The 13,984-nt window shown below is 37.4% G+C and overlaps 1 protein-coding gene across 1 annotated transcript; it reads right to left on the bottom strand.

The window, feature by feature from the left end:
• Positions 1–2,543: 2,543 nt before the first annotated feature.
• On the bottom strand, positions 2,544–13,947 carry pitx3 (paired-like homeodomain 3). The gene is made up of 3 exons (XM_062430506.1): positions 13,839–13,947; positions 9,017–9,222; positions 2,544–3,232 (listed from the first exon to the last, which is right to left on the bottom strand). Exons 1-3 carry the CDS (start codon positions 13,945–13,947, stop codon positions 2,663–2,665), a joined length of 885 nt encoding a protein of 294 aa, XP_062286490.1. The 3' UTR covers positions 2,544–2,662.
• Positions 13,948–13,984: the final 37 nt, after the last annotated feature.

Here is a 13,984-nt window from a genome sequence, read left to right as displayed (position 1 = left end):
CAGCATTTCATATTGGAGGAAAAAATATACAACGCTATATTTTACTTTAATTTCCCAGGATGTTTCCTGGGAAAGAACTACATAATCTGGTACTAATTAAAAGGGACACAGACAGCATTATTAACACATCATTATTACAGTTATTATAATTTAGTTTTGAGTTTATAAGTATTTACTCAGTGTCCCATTTACAGGAAATATATCAGAGCATGTATTTTAAATAATCCAAATGAGTGAATGGGTTAGTTGAGGGCCTTCAACTCATCATTGCAATATCTCTAAAATAATTGCTGTGCATATTTGATACTATAGTGTAATTACAATGACTTTAAATGATCTTTAATATTTAAAAAACTTCATCTTATTTTCTTTTTGCAGTGAAGAAATGATTACAATTTTGGAAAAGTAAAGAACATTAAAAAAGAGAACAAAGAGAAGACGATATCTTAAGATACCTGAAGAAAATCAGATTGATATATTGGAACCTTTAATTTAATATTTCTATTAAATTTGGACAATAGTATTATTATTAGTATGTTGGAGTTTAATGTTTGTTTTATATGTGTATGAAATAGTGAAGCATCTCAGGATGGGTGGGTGTTTTTTCTGCTTTCTGCTCTTCAGGGATGTTTAAATGGAGGTCATTAACACAGAGTCATGCATTCAGGATCTTTTGTTTTTCACATTTGATTAAGAGAATGCTTCATCATCCTATTGTAATATTTTTGTACTGTCCCTTTACATTTGTACTTTTACTGTACAATGTCTTATTTAGACCATAATCTTATCTTGAGGTCCATCTAATTACTTTGGCTGAACTATTTCCATCCACTGATGAAGACTGTGAGATGTGGTTGAAAGCTCTGAAAGCAACTTAGATTTCTGTAGTTGGAATGTCAGATTACGGAAGGTCCACATAACAGTTTTTGTGTATATTCCAACAAAACAAAGACATTTTTCATCGCCAAATCGAAGCTAGTAAGTGGACCTTATGTTTTTAGACATTTTTCAAAATGTAAATATATTTTTTTGTTTCCATGTCTTATAAATAATGAAGCAGATCATTTATTCATAGCTTTCACTTTACTCTACAAACACTTTCATGAAAAATGTTTAAAAGATCAGAGCAGTAGTCCTATTAGTCAAAGCAGTAGTTTCTGTCATAACTGTAGTAGAGTTATGTGGTAGTAGTAGCAGTTAGTGTTCAGTGGTTATGTGTATGCAAAAATATGGTCAAATAAATATGTTAAAAATATGACTTTTGTAGAATTTACCTACAAATCAGCGTAAAGGAACAAACGCAACAACAACAGTGGAAATGTCAGAGCAATAAACAGTTGAAGGGGCTGATGGGGATTGATGGGCTGCTAACCCCTCGTTTGCGGCTCCGCTGGGACACCTCGCTCCTTAAGGCCCTTATGTAATCCGGGTGCTGCTTCAGCCCGGGCCTCTGTGAATTCCTGGGGTGTTACTGGATAGCCTGTGGTTACCGCTCGGAGTGTAGGTCAAACATATCAGTGAGCAGGCATCGGGAACATCTATATCTCCCCGCCTCTCTCCCTCCAGCTCACTACTCTCTTTCACTGTTGCGCAAGTGTTGCCATGGAAGTGACACAGGGTTTCCATGGCGCCGCACTCATTGTTGTGAGGACATCATGTTTCGGCCCGTGTCACACCAACCAACTGATGTCATGGGGCTGCAGATTAGAGATATGGAAGGACGTGTACTGTTAGTCCATGTGTAGTTCATAAAAACGGATCCTTTAATTGGTTCTTTAATGAGACAAAGCAGGCTACACCAGGAAAAAAAAGCTTGTTTTTCATTATAACAACTGCACTCTTACATATATTTTTTTACAGTCATGGACTCCCTTTGTATAACACCACACAAATCTATATACTCAATGGCTTTTTAGAGTTTTTCTTGTAAAAGGTTGCTGATATTCTGGTATAGTTTGACTTAACTGTTGTTGTGTCATTTTCTTTTTCCAGTACTTCCCTCCTCTCGCCCGTCTAATTGACCTTTGACCTTCCCAAGGGGAGAAGAATTAACGAAGTTTCAAGTTCCTAAAGGATGTGCTCGTGGCAGATCAACCTAGGGCCTTTGTTTTTGAAGAACATGCTTTTCTCATCTTTAAAGTACTACGTTTTCATATATTTTTTATCACATACAAAACAGAAAAAAGTCCATTATATACATCCTCCGTTTTCTCCCACATTGCAACAACAGGTCCCTTTTCCTGCAACAGTAGCGAAGATTGCATTTGATGTTTTTGGGCCAAGATGTTGACCACCAGTCCAGTTGAAGCATCCATGTTTCATTTACCCTTGGTTTCTACGTTTTATTCTAATCATGCAGTTCAAAAGAAGGAAAAAAATGATAATGAATAATAATCTTTAGAAATCCTTTGAAGCAGTTGGTCAGTTGAGCGACAAAGTCTCACATACTGGAGAGAATTCCTTTGAAGCACGGTGGTCCACCTGGGCATGTCTATTTGTTGTGTTGAGTTGAAGATTATTCTCGTCGTGTACCATCAAAACAAGATTGCCAGTCAGCAGCACATCTGGCAGTTTAGAGATGGAATTTAAGAGATGTGAAGTGGGGCAATAGTGGACTTACAGCTGGTCGGTTGGGTCAGGGGTCGTCATTGAAGCTTCTTTTTCATACCGGCCGGTCCACGGCGTACTGGCAGGGGCTCAGGTTGGACACGGGGTTCTGCACAGCCGGATAAGCGAAGTTGGTGTGCTGCTTGGCCTTGAGCCGCAGGCTGGCCAGGCTGGAGTTGCAGGTGTCTCTATACATGTAGGGGCTGGCTGTGGTGGCATAGGGGCAAGTGGCCGCCGTCACCGCTACCGAGTTGAGTGCCGTGGGGCTGTTTAGGTTGTTGAGGTTGCCCAGGTTGTTGAGCCCTGTGGGGGGAACCCCTGCTACCGCCGAGGGCACCATGCTAGAGGCCATGTTCATGGAGGGGATGGAGCTTGGGGGGGAGAACATAGGCTGGGATGACAGGGGGCTTACATTCATTGAGTTAAAGAATGGGAAGCTCTTGGCGGAGAGCGGGCTGCTTGCTAGGCTCTTGGTGGCCCAGTTGTTGTAGGAGTAGCCCGTGTACATGTCATCGTAGGGTTGCATGAGTCCATTGAACTGGGCACCAAAGCCATTTTTGCACAACTCTGCCTGCTGGTTCCTCTCCCGCTTCCTCCACTTGGCGCGTCGGTTCTTGAACCATACCTGCAGGAGGCAAAGGAAGAAAAATTTGAGTGTACAATCTAATTGTTGAAGTCTCTTTGAACCATGTTCCACTTAAAGAACCTGAAGACCAAGCTAGCTCCAACTCTTGAAAACATTATATATTCATGCCAATAAGCAAACAGTCAAAGTTATTATTTATTCAGTCTAAAAGTCAGAATCTTAACAAAGCTGCTTCATCAGGACTCAATGCAATGGGTTCATGTATGGCCGTATTGCACATAGCAGGAGCTGATTGACAAAATATATTTTTCAGACCTTTACATTTTTCATTGATTCACTTTTAAGATTAAAAAAAGGTAAAATATTTACCTTTATATGGGATGTTTATTTGAATTTGAAACATCCATACGTCATATATCCATTTATAAACACATACATAACACATATACACAAGCTACAGTCATCTGAGTATTTTATTTAGCAATGCTACGGCAGAGGGGACAAAGACTTGATGTTTCCAGGCCAACGCTCTGTATCTGCGACCAGATGTAAGCAGTGTGAAAAATAAATATGTGTGAAGAAACTAAGCAACCAGATGATCAGACAGCTTGGAAACAGCCAGATTATCTAAACCAATTCAAAGGTCAGCATAACAGACACGTGAGTACAAACCCTTCATTGCACCAAAAACTGTGCACACAATTATGTAAGGAATTGTGAGGACGCAAAGTGTAGTTTATATTTTATTATTTCAAGTTAATCTTGGTGGGATATTTTATAATGCTGGCATATATTTATATTTTGTACACTCTGTCCCTTTTGTAGATGTGCCACCTTTTGGACAAAAGTTAAGAAACACATTAAAAAAATATATGCAAAAATGTAATTTTCTCCTCCATAATTTCATGATGGTGTAGAAAAACTCCCAGAAACCTGCCTTTAGGCCAGCATGCAGAGAAACTCTGAGACATATAACTGTTTACAGATAAGTGTCTTCATATGCAGATCTCAGAAATTGACTTGGTCAGTACAACAGGAATGTCCAATGTTATTCTTTAACATAAAGTTTTAAATGATATGCTTTTGTAATGATGGACCAGCAGTGTGTCTGTCAGGATAAAAGGAGTTTAATTGCAGTTATTGAGACTTGTATACACACCATGGGAAACTGTTTGGAAGTGTTATAAAATGAATATCAAATAATTAATATATAATTATAAAAACACATGTAGAACACATGGATAGAAAGGTAAAAAAAGAACGTCACTAATGGCGGTGACAGCAAGTGAACTTCTGAACTACAAACAGCCGTTTCTGATGCCTGGGTTGGTTGAGGGGGATGATAGTTTCCCACTTCTCAGTTTTTAGTCACAAATTTTGAATTCAACAATGTTGTTTTTGCACACAAGGAAAAAATAGAGACTGAAAAAGTTATTTTCAAATGAGTTTACCCCAAACTATCAAAAAGTGTTAAAAGTCAATAAAGTCTAATTCTAAAACACATCCAGTGATAGTATCCTAATCCCTTTCAAATGCTTCCAATAATATTGTGTGCATATGTATCCCATTCATACTTGAAAGACATAATAACCCCAGAAAAGTAAGTTGAAGTGTATCATCAAACAGTCATATTAGGCAAGGCTTATTAAAACTAATCATTGACTTATTTGAATAGTGAGATCCCAATGGAAGAAATGTCAGGGAAGGGCAATCTTCACATTTGTCATTTTATGGTCCTATATTTGGAGGATATGAATTGGATTAAAGCTTAGTGGAAACTCTAAATTGAGGGTTTTTAGAAATGAAAACTGTGCCAAGTTCCTCCCGGTGTTGAGTTCAAGACAAACTTTTACTCTGATTTGATACAAAAGCTGTCATCAGCAGTTCAAAAAATACAATACAACTGACAGAGCCCTGCTGGTCACCTGTTAACACTCTTGTATTTGTTTTGTATTAAAAATAATTTGGTATCAAATGTTTTATCTGTTTAATCCTCGTAAAACTTTTACAGGCCTTTTGTGTGTTGATACTCAGCCGTGTCTTTGCTCGCTTGGCATACATGTTGTGTATCATCCAATCCTCTGTTATTCTAGTAACAGAATGCTGTTGACCATTAATATGAGTATAAAGTGCATGACTCTGAGTTTTCCATCCCGCACAGTGACAACTGGGGAAACCCCACGCTGGAGGACAGAAGGTACCCAATCTTAACAGTGACTCGGAGGCAATGCTGTTTGAAGGTTTGTGGAAAAGGCTGAATGTCAAGGTTATTCACTGGATCATCAGCAGACACATTTATGGTTAAATGGCTCCAAGGAAAGAATACTGTAATGTATTCTGAGTGATTCACAAGCATTGGAACATTTGGAGTACTGATCCCTACTGGAGAACTACAATGGAATCGTGTTCTTGTCCAAAAGGGTTCACCAAAATTCTTTGTGAGGTCAGTGTAAGGCCGTATCTTATACATCATTTTTAAATATATAAATACATTTATGTTTGATTAAAGGATCATGACTCATCGGTGTTATCTCTGTTGGAATATTTTCCAATCTCACCATAGGACTGGGTATCGGTACTTGATACCTTCAAGGTATCGACCGAAATAAATCAATACCAAGTAGAATGGAAACGTCTCCCATCATACGATACCTGCAATTAATCCTTTTTGCACCCAGAGCTAGAAAATATGACTATTTGTATGGACTTGCTCACAGCCAATCAATGCAAGCGATTTAATGTGACATGTGATTGGCAGCTGACATGTGAACAGGTGAATTTGAGTCAGCCAGTCGGCAACAGCCAAGATGCCACCTAACCACTCTAAAGTGTGTCTACACTACACGCCTGTTACACTGGATAAAAGACAGTGTACAAAATGGGTATTGAATAAAGTACTCAGTTGGTCTCAGTATCTCGGTACTTGGATTCGTACCGGTATCATAATTTTTTTAGTTATGATGAGCTTGATGAGGACGCAAACAACTTGTTGCCCAGTTGGTTAAATCTGTATTTCATTCATTTTTCGGCCAACACAATATGTGACATATTATCACCTTCTACAATTCTAGCTAATTAGTTAGTAATCAGTTGCCTGTTTACGTATTCCGCAAATATTTAAATGTACATTCATTGGAATTCATGTTTCTAACCACCTGATAAATGTAAGTCCATATTCAGTCTCCTTGTAGTTTCTCTTGGTTTCTGAGAAAACTATTTCACTCTTTAGCTGCTAAATTCTTGACTATGTTCACAAGCTAGTTGTTAACTTTGTCTGATCGCTGTTCACTGCTAGACAGGTAGAGTTACAGTAAGTGAGTGTATCCACTGTGGGTTAAACAATACGAGTGACATCTTTCCATCACACAGTCTTACGTGAGTGCAGATATTGTAGGAATAAGTACGTGGAAAATGTTAGCATTAAATGTAATTTTAGTCACAGCTAAAAACAAAATTGTTGCAGTCCACCTCTTCAGTTCAGACTGGAATACCTCAACAGCTATTCAATGGATTGCCAGACATACAGACATGCATGGTCCCCAGAGGATGAATCCATCTGATGTGTTAATCCCCTGAATTTTTAGCAAGCACCATCAGTAGCTCCAATTATCCAGTCAAATGATTCCCACATGATGTATTCTACTGACTTTGGTGAACCCCTGACTTCCTCTTGTGCCACATGACATTGAAATGTTTGGGGTCAAAATGAAATGTCTCGACAACCGCTGAATGGATTGTCATGAAATTTGTACTTTGGTGATTCCAATTCCTTTCATCAAGTACCATCAGATCAAAATTTCAGCTTAGTCTAATATTTTGATTTATGATGAAATACTGATAAAAACTAATCACATTTCCATGAGCCTCAGCGGTGCTTTGTGCTAATCAGTAAATGTTAAAATGCTAGCACATTAAACTAAATTGGTGACTGTGCTGAACATCAGCATGTTAACATTTACCATGTGAGCATATTAGTATTTTGATGTTAGCACTTAGCTCAAAGTACTTAAGTCACAGAGCCACTAGCACAACCCAAAACATTTGGGTTTTTTTGGCATACTCAGGAATGTCCCATTACGTGATGTTAATGAAAATGTGGTTTCGTTATACTTATATGATCTCAATCACATATTTGCTTCAAAGTGTTTTACAGTCTGTACAGCACATGATACTCATTATCCCTATACACTATACCCTACCCTCAATAGAGTGCTATCAATATGTTCCATCAGCCTGTAACTTTGATGATTAACAGCAGCTCACTGACAAATCACATGAATCAAGCTGACAGGTGAAGTATTTTGGGCATGCAGGAATCTGCCTGCATACAGGGGTTAGAACTGATAGACATTAGAAACGAGACAATGTGTGGTCTGTTGTCTTTTCAAAATAACAACCGGGAGTGCGTGCTATGTGACCTTTCATCCAGCCAACATTAATTTGATCCATTACTTGTCAGGCCAGCAGGCCAGCATTTGTATTGTCAACCATCAGAGTGTGTGTCCTCCTGCTCCATATAGCTGCAATGACCAAACCACTGGGTGTGGCCACACACTCTGCTGCACCTTTGACATTTAGGTTTAGTGTGTGAACTGGAGCTTTGGTGGAAAGACATATAACATCTCACCAAGTCCATGAAAAAAAAAACTGGAAACTGATTTGTATAATCTGACTGAAGCCTGCAACCAAAATGTCTCACAATTTTCCTTCAGTTTATACTGAACTATTCACTTAAAATGAAACGGTTGCTGAAAAAATCATGTGGAGAAAAAAAGACATAAAATAGAATTCTAAACTATGAGAGTTGGACTAGTATTTAGCATTGTCAGTAAATAGGGATGCTAATGGGATCTTTTTTTTTAAATGCTCACTGCAAAATTTTAAATATGTCGCTCAATTCTGATTCTTGTTTGATTATATTTGTCTTCATAATTTTGTATGGTAATAATATTTAGAAAAAAAGTGTTCAGTGGAACTAAAAGCATACTGGTAATTTTGACACTCATTGAGGTTTACCAGTAAGTGGACCTAAAAGTAACACTGTACTGTTATATTTCTCTTATTTAGCATTTAAGATGCACATACACATTATATAAACAACACATTATACTGTAGTTATGAGCAGATATAAGGACATTTCAGTGTTTAATAATGTACTGTATTTTTTATCAATTATCACTTATCCTATGAATATATCATTCATATTATTATAACTGTGTTTTACCATACTGTCATTCGTTGTCTGTTAATACAGAAGATTCTACAGGAGGAGTTATAGTTGTTAAATAATTAATAAGCACTTATATCTGCTAACAACTACATTATAGTGTGTTATAAACCATTTATTAACAGTGTTATATGTTTGAAGGTGGTGCTGGACATAAGGCCACAGGATCATTCAAATTCATTAAATTCAAAAGTGTTAATTGATTTGGAAGCTTGAATATGCTCAGCAGATGAGATGTGTGTTATGTAAAGTGTCCTCCATACATTTCTTGCCAATCTCTGCAGATCATTTTTGATATTTAGTGGCTAAAAGTGGAACATTTTAGTGGTGCTAGAGTCAAAAAGATCCAGAATCGATATCTAGTCATCGTGAACACCTAAATGTGGCAATGACAGACACACAAATCAACCCATTTCCATCTTTTCTCAGATTATTTGTAACCATGATCTTTTATTCTGCAGTCCTTCCAATCAAATAACTTCACTTCACTAACCAGTCAACCCACAACAAGACAGAAACACTTCACCACTGAAATCTGCTGCTGTATTGATCTGCTGCTTGTTCAGAGGGACGATGATCAGAATATGTGTACCCACCCTGACCCGTGCCTCAGTGAGGTTGGTCCACACTGCAATCTCCTCCCTGGTGCTCATGTCGGGGTAGCGGTTCCTCTGGAAGGTGGCCTCCAGCTCCTGGAGCTGCTGGCTGGTGAAGTGAGTCCTCTGCCGCCGCTGCTTCTTCTTTAGCGAGCCGTCATCAGCGCTGGACTCATCCAGCTGGTTCTGTTGGGATTTCTCTGTGTCTGCAATCACACAGAAGAACAAAAAAAAGAGTTCATAAGGAGGTTGGGAGATGCAGCCAAGATGGAGAAGGTAGTTGAGAGGAGGCAGTAAATCAGTGAACACGAATAGAGTGTGGAATTTCATTATTGACCTTAAAAATAGTAGGAAAAAAAATCCTCATTTAAAACAGATATTAAGTTTGAGTAAGAAATATGAATCATAACACATAGCAGTGAATTCCAGTATATGTATCTCTGTGTAATTTGAAGATGACAGCACTTAACAATTCCACTATTTGAATTCAATGTGAGTGTGATCATCTAATCTAATCATCTAATAACATCTAATGTGAAAGAAATATTCAAAAGATTCATCACTGAATATGTGTAAGAACATTTGTATTTGTATTGTGATCCTCCTTCTTGTAAATATTGCCCTAATATGACATATACAATGAATAAGAGGTTATTATGGTTTGGATATATTTAGTAATATTTTAAAAAGGGCTAGAAATGTTTTTTAACAAGACTAGCATTTGTGCAGTGATGTGTGCTGACATTGTTTGTCTATTCATCATCTTGCACTGCACTCAGGGCCGGATTAAGCCATTAGGGGGCCCATGAGCTGAGGGCCCCAATGGACCCACCTGTTTCTTCCACTCTCTGTGCATTGTGTGTATATGTATATATGACCTGATAAGGCATACAATTATTCAATAGGTGCCGAATGTGAGAGCCCATATAGATTAATGGATTAGTTGTCACAATTTCTCATGTTTATATTAAGAAAAATATATAAACACACAAAACAAATATATATGATCATACACATTCATGCCCTTTCCTGTATCATAATCTATACTTTTATACACAAGTACACATGCTCAGTATACTGTATATACAAACATCTATATGCCATATTCAGCCAGGTAGCTTATTTTATTATGAGCCACGACAGAAGGAACAAAACACTGTCTAAAGTGAGACTGTCATGTTAAATCCTGCATCCAGACAAACAGCAGTAAAGTGAGGGGTGGACTGAGGGGGTCACCAGGGTCATTTGGGGGCAGTATGTGTGATGCTTCTTCACCAGGGAACAGTACAACAGGATGGGCTTAATTAAGATCATATAAAGCAACAGCAAGGAAATAATACAGGCCTCACAACTATAATAGAGATTAAAGTTTCTACAAGATTAAAAAATAATTTATAAAGTCAGTTTAAGTTTTATAATGTTCTTTAGTCTTGCTTTCAGTATTCACAAAGATATTTGGTATTAATTAAATGACTACACACTAATTGTAGCACAGTGAACCTGGAGCCTGAAACATTCATTAGACTTTGTGTGTTTATCTATAATATAGATAAACATAGATCTAGACATAGATCTATTCAGATCCTTTACTTTAGTAAAAGTTTAAATAGCATCATGTAAAAACAGCTTTTTACTGAAGTTAACCTGCTTTACTATCATCAAAACATGGAGATAAAAGGAGAGTACAATGTACAATAGCTCCTTTCAGTCTTATAACATTATGATATTTCTATAAGTAGCATTTTAATGGTGGAGCTCGTCATGGTGGAGCAAATATGAACACATTTATATAATGTTCATATTTCATGAGTTCATTAACTTCTCCTATAAAAGGAATGTAGTGGAGTCAAAAGTACAATATTTTACTCTGAAATGAAGTTGAGTAAAAATATAAAATAGGATCAAATGGAAATCTCAGGTTAAGTATTACAATTGTACTTTTAAGTAAATGCATTAAGTTGCTTTTCAGCCCTGCATAGAATATAGAGGATATAAAGTTAGATGGAGTTTAAATGCAGTTATAGAGGAAATTTGCAAGAACTGCTAAAAGATGGTAAACAGATCTATTATACATTATGTCATTATAATAATAAATATTCATTTATCATTGAAAACCTTATTCTGAGCTGTGAGTAAAGGATCAGCCAGGTTAGAAATGAACTGGGATAAATAAATTAGACCTGTACATAGTTTGACATATAATTAGAAAGCTGGGTACACACTGTTACAGGAGTTGCTTTCTAATAATGGGATCTTTAAATGAAAGTGTTACTACTCAGTATATACAGTCAAAGCAGCAATGTGCATTACTAAAGCTCTGTTATACACACTGAGGAAACACATCAAAGCAGATCTCTTTCACCATTTGAACCTGCTCTGTAGACTCTTGTAATTCTCCACAGAGAAGCAAATCTATCAACACACTATCAAAACTAACAAATAGTATATGTGTGAAACAGCACATTATTCTGACACCTCTCGTCCTGGATTGCATGTGCACTGTTCAATCCCTGCTGAAACTCAATGCATAATACTGTCAGATCAAACATCATCTGAAATCCCTCCATCCCCACTGCAGACTGTAAAATGACAAGCGTGGCTGTGACACAGCCAAGAGAGAGAATGATTCCAAACACTGCATTACATTCAAAGATGTGCAGAAGCATTGAGTGATTGCATTTGGCCCCCAGTGCGGCGAGTTTAAAGGACCACACATCCATGTTATGTCTGCCAGGGCTCCTCTCTGCCAGATCTGACTCCCACAATTTGAGGACCTCACAGAAAGAAGTGAAATTAGTTGGCCAGCTAATCCCAAGGATCAGGCTTTTGTGACTGGGGCAGGTTGGGCTCTGTTTGGTGAGGGCTTAGCTCTCTGGGAGCAGTTCGAAATGATCAGCAGGGTTTAAAAAGAGGCTCCGCAGGGCCACCAGCAAAACCAATAAGGGCCAGGCCGAGGCTGTTATCTGGCAGTAAACTGACACTGGGTAAGCTGTCACTTAAGGCCAAAGTCTATAACACAATACAGAGGAAAGGGCAGCCCCTTTTTAGAGCGACGCGCTGACCATCAATAGGAGCAATCGGACTGATAATGTGCCGACGAGGCTGAGCCGTTCCAGGTCAGCTTCTCAGAGGCTTTCATCTGGAAAACAACTACAAGAGGCTTTGAACCTAATCACTTTTCAACATCTGGACCAACAGCTACATTCCCAAATATATTACACCCCAAATGTTCCCAAAAATAAATGACTGCAAATGGAGTAACAAACATATATTTTGTCCAGGTAAGTCATTTCCACTCCTCTAACATCTCTTTAACACTCTTAAACGTGTTCTTAAGAGGAAAAGTCCGTTTTTGCAGTAGCTGCATGTTGTCTGTAGACAGAAAACTTCAGGTTATTCTCTAATGAGATGATGAGATGGTACACGTGTCTGTTCCTGTGGTGTGATCGTCAGCTTGGTGTGGAGAGTGTGGCAGACATACTCTACTTTAACATAGTGCAGATTGAATCCTGTATTCTGTATTCATTATAAAAGAACACAGTCTTCCCTTTATACTGTTGCATTCAGCTTCACTGAAAACATGTTCATATGATTTTAAAAAAACTCTTAATCTCCTCCTTAGAATCGGATATGACTATTTGCTGATACTCAGATACAGTATATCATCTGTGCAAGTGAGTATGAAACAGTGAGGGAAATCTGATCAAGAGCAGGATTTTACAAAAACCTGGAGTTTATGAGCCCCCCCCCCCCCCAAAAAAAAAAAAAATACACTCTTCATCACTCACAGGAGATTCTGACCATAAAGCAAAAAAAAAAAAAAAGTAACCAAATAACTCAAGGGTGTCATCAAAGCTTTGAGGAATAAAAATATAGGATGGATTATTTCATAGATCATCTGGTTGAATTTAAACTGCGCAGAATCAAATCAAGGTACGATGCTCTCAGGAGAAATATCCTGTCGCTTTTTAAAAATAAAATAAAATGATTTAGTCCTGGACTACATGTTATTACAGTCCATCATCTGAGCTTGGAGCTGAAGGAGAAACTGACACAAATAACCCCTGCAATTAAACAGGCGTTCAATTCACGATGAGAGTCTGAGTTAACTGCGTCTCATTCCTCTCTGAGCTGTTTTACAAGCTAAAGACTGCGCGGTTAACGGCATGTCTTCTTTGTATTAACTGGCTCTATGGTTAAACTGGATTCCAGATATAATACAAATAAAAAAAAGAAGAAAAGTAATCGGTGAATTGAACGCAGTGAATGATGAAATCATTATATCACATCTAATATTAAAGCAGAAAATAATTACAATGTGTTTATTGTGGAGCCAGTGTGTTCATAATGAATGAGCATATTTTGCAAAAATACACTGGCTTCTCCCGATAATAATAATAATAATAATAATAATAATAATAATAATAATAATAATAATAATAATAACTATAATAATAATAATAATAATAATAATAATAATAATAATATAATAATAACTATAATAATAATAACTATAATAACTATAATAACTATAATAACTATAATAATAATAATAATAATAATAATAATAATAATAATAATAATAATAATAATAATAATAATAATAATAATAATAATGGATGGTTATCATTACTATTATGTTTCGTATCATTTGCATGATGTAGCTGAGCTTCCACGTTTCTGATTCCACGCATTATTTCCATACTATTTTTTTTTTGTCAGCATCATTTTCATTTTTTCCTTTTGGTTTGGTTTCACGCAGCGGGAAAACTGTGTCGCATCAGATCAGTACACAGAAGTGCGGTGTTGGTGCGGGACTTACCGCTGTTGTCCTGGCCTTTACATCCCTGGTCGTGCTGCGGGGTCCCGGAGTCTGAGAGAGACAGCGCCGGGCTGCGGGCTTCACTGTCCGTCAGGAGGTTAAAATCCATAACCAGGCTCTGCACACACACACACACACACACACAC

The sequence above is a fragment of the Scomber scombrus genome, chromosome 12, assembly GCF_963691925.1.
Source record: "Scomber scombrus chromosome 12, fScoSco1.1, whole genome shotgun sequence".
In the NCBI taxonomy this organism is placed as follows: Eukaryota; Metazoa; Chordata; class Actinopteri; order Scombriformes; family Scombridae; genus Scomber; species Scomber scombrus.
This window is presented reverse-complemented; position numbering and strand designations above follow the sequence as displayed.

Excerpts from the sequence above, each read along its gene's own strand:
- pitx3 (XM_062430506.1), bottom strand. The coding sequence starts at position 13,947 with ATGGATTTTAACCTCCTGACGGACAGTGAAGCCCGCAGCCCGGCGCTG. Across the intron at positions 9,223-13,838 it reads TAAAGGCCAGGACAACAGCG|ACACAGAGAAATCCCAACAG; the intron begins GTAAGTCCCGCA and ends GTGTGATTGCAG. Across the intron at positions 3,233-9,016 it reads TCACTGAGGCACGGGTCAGG|GTATGGTTCAAGAACCGACG; the intron begins GTGGGTACACAT and ends TGCCTCCTGCAG.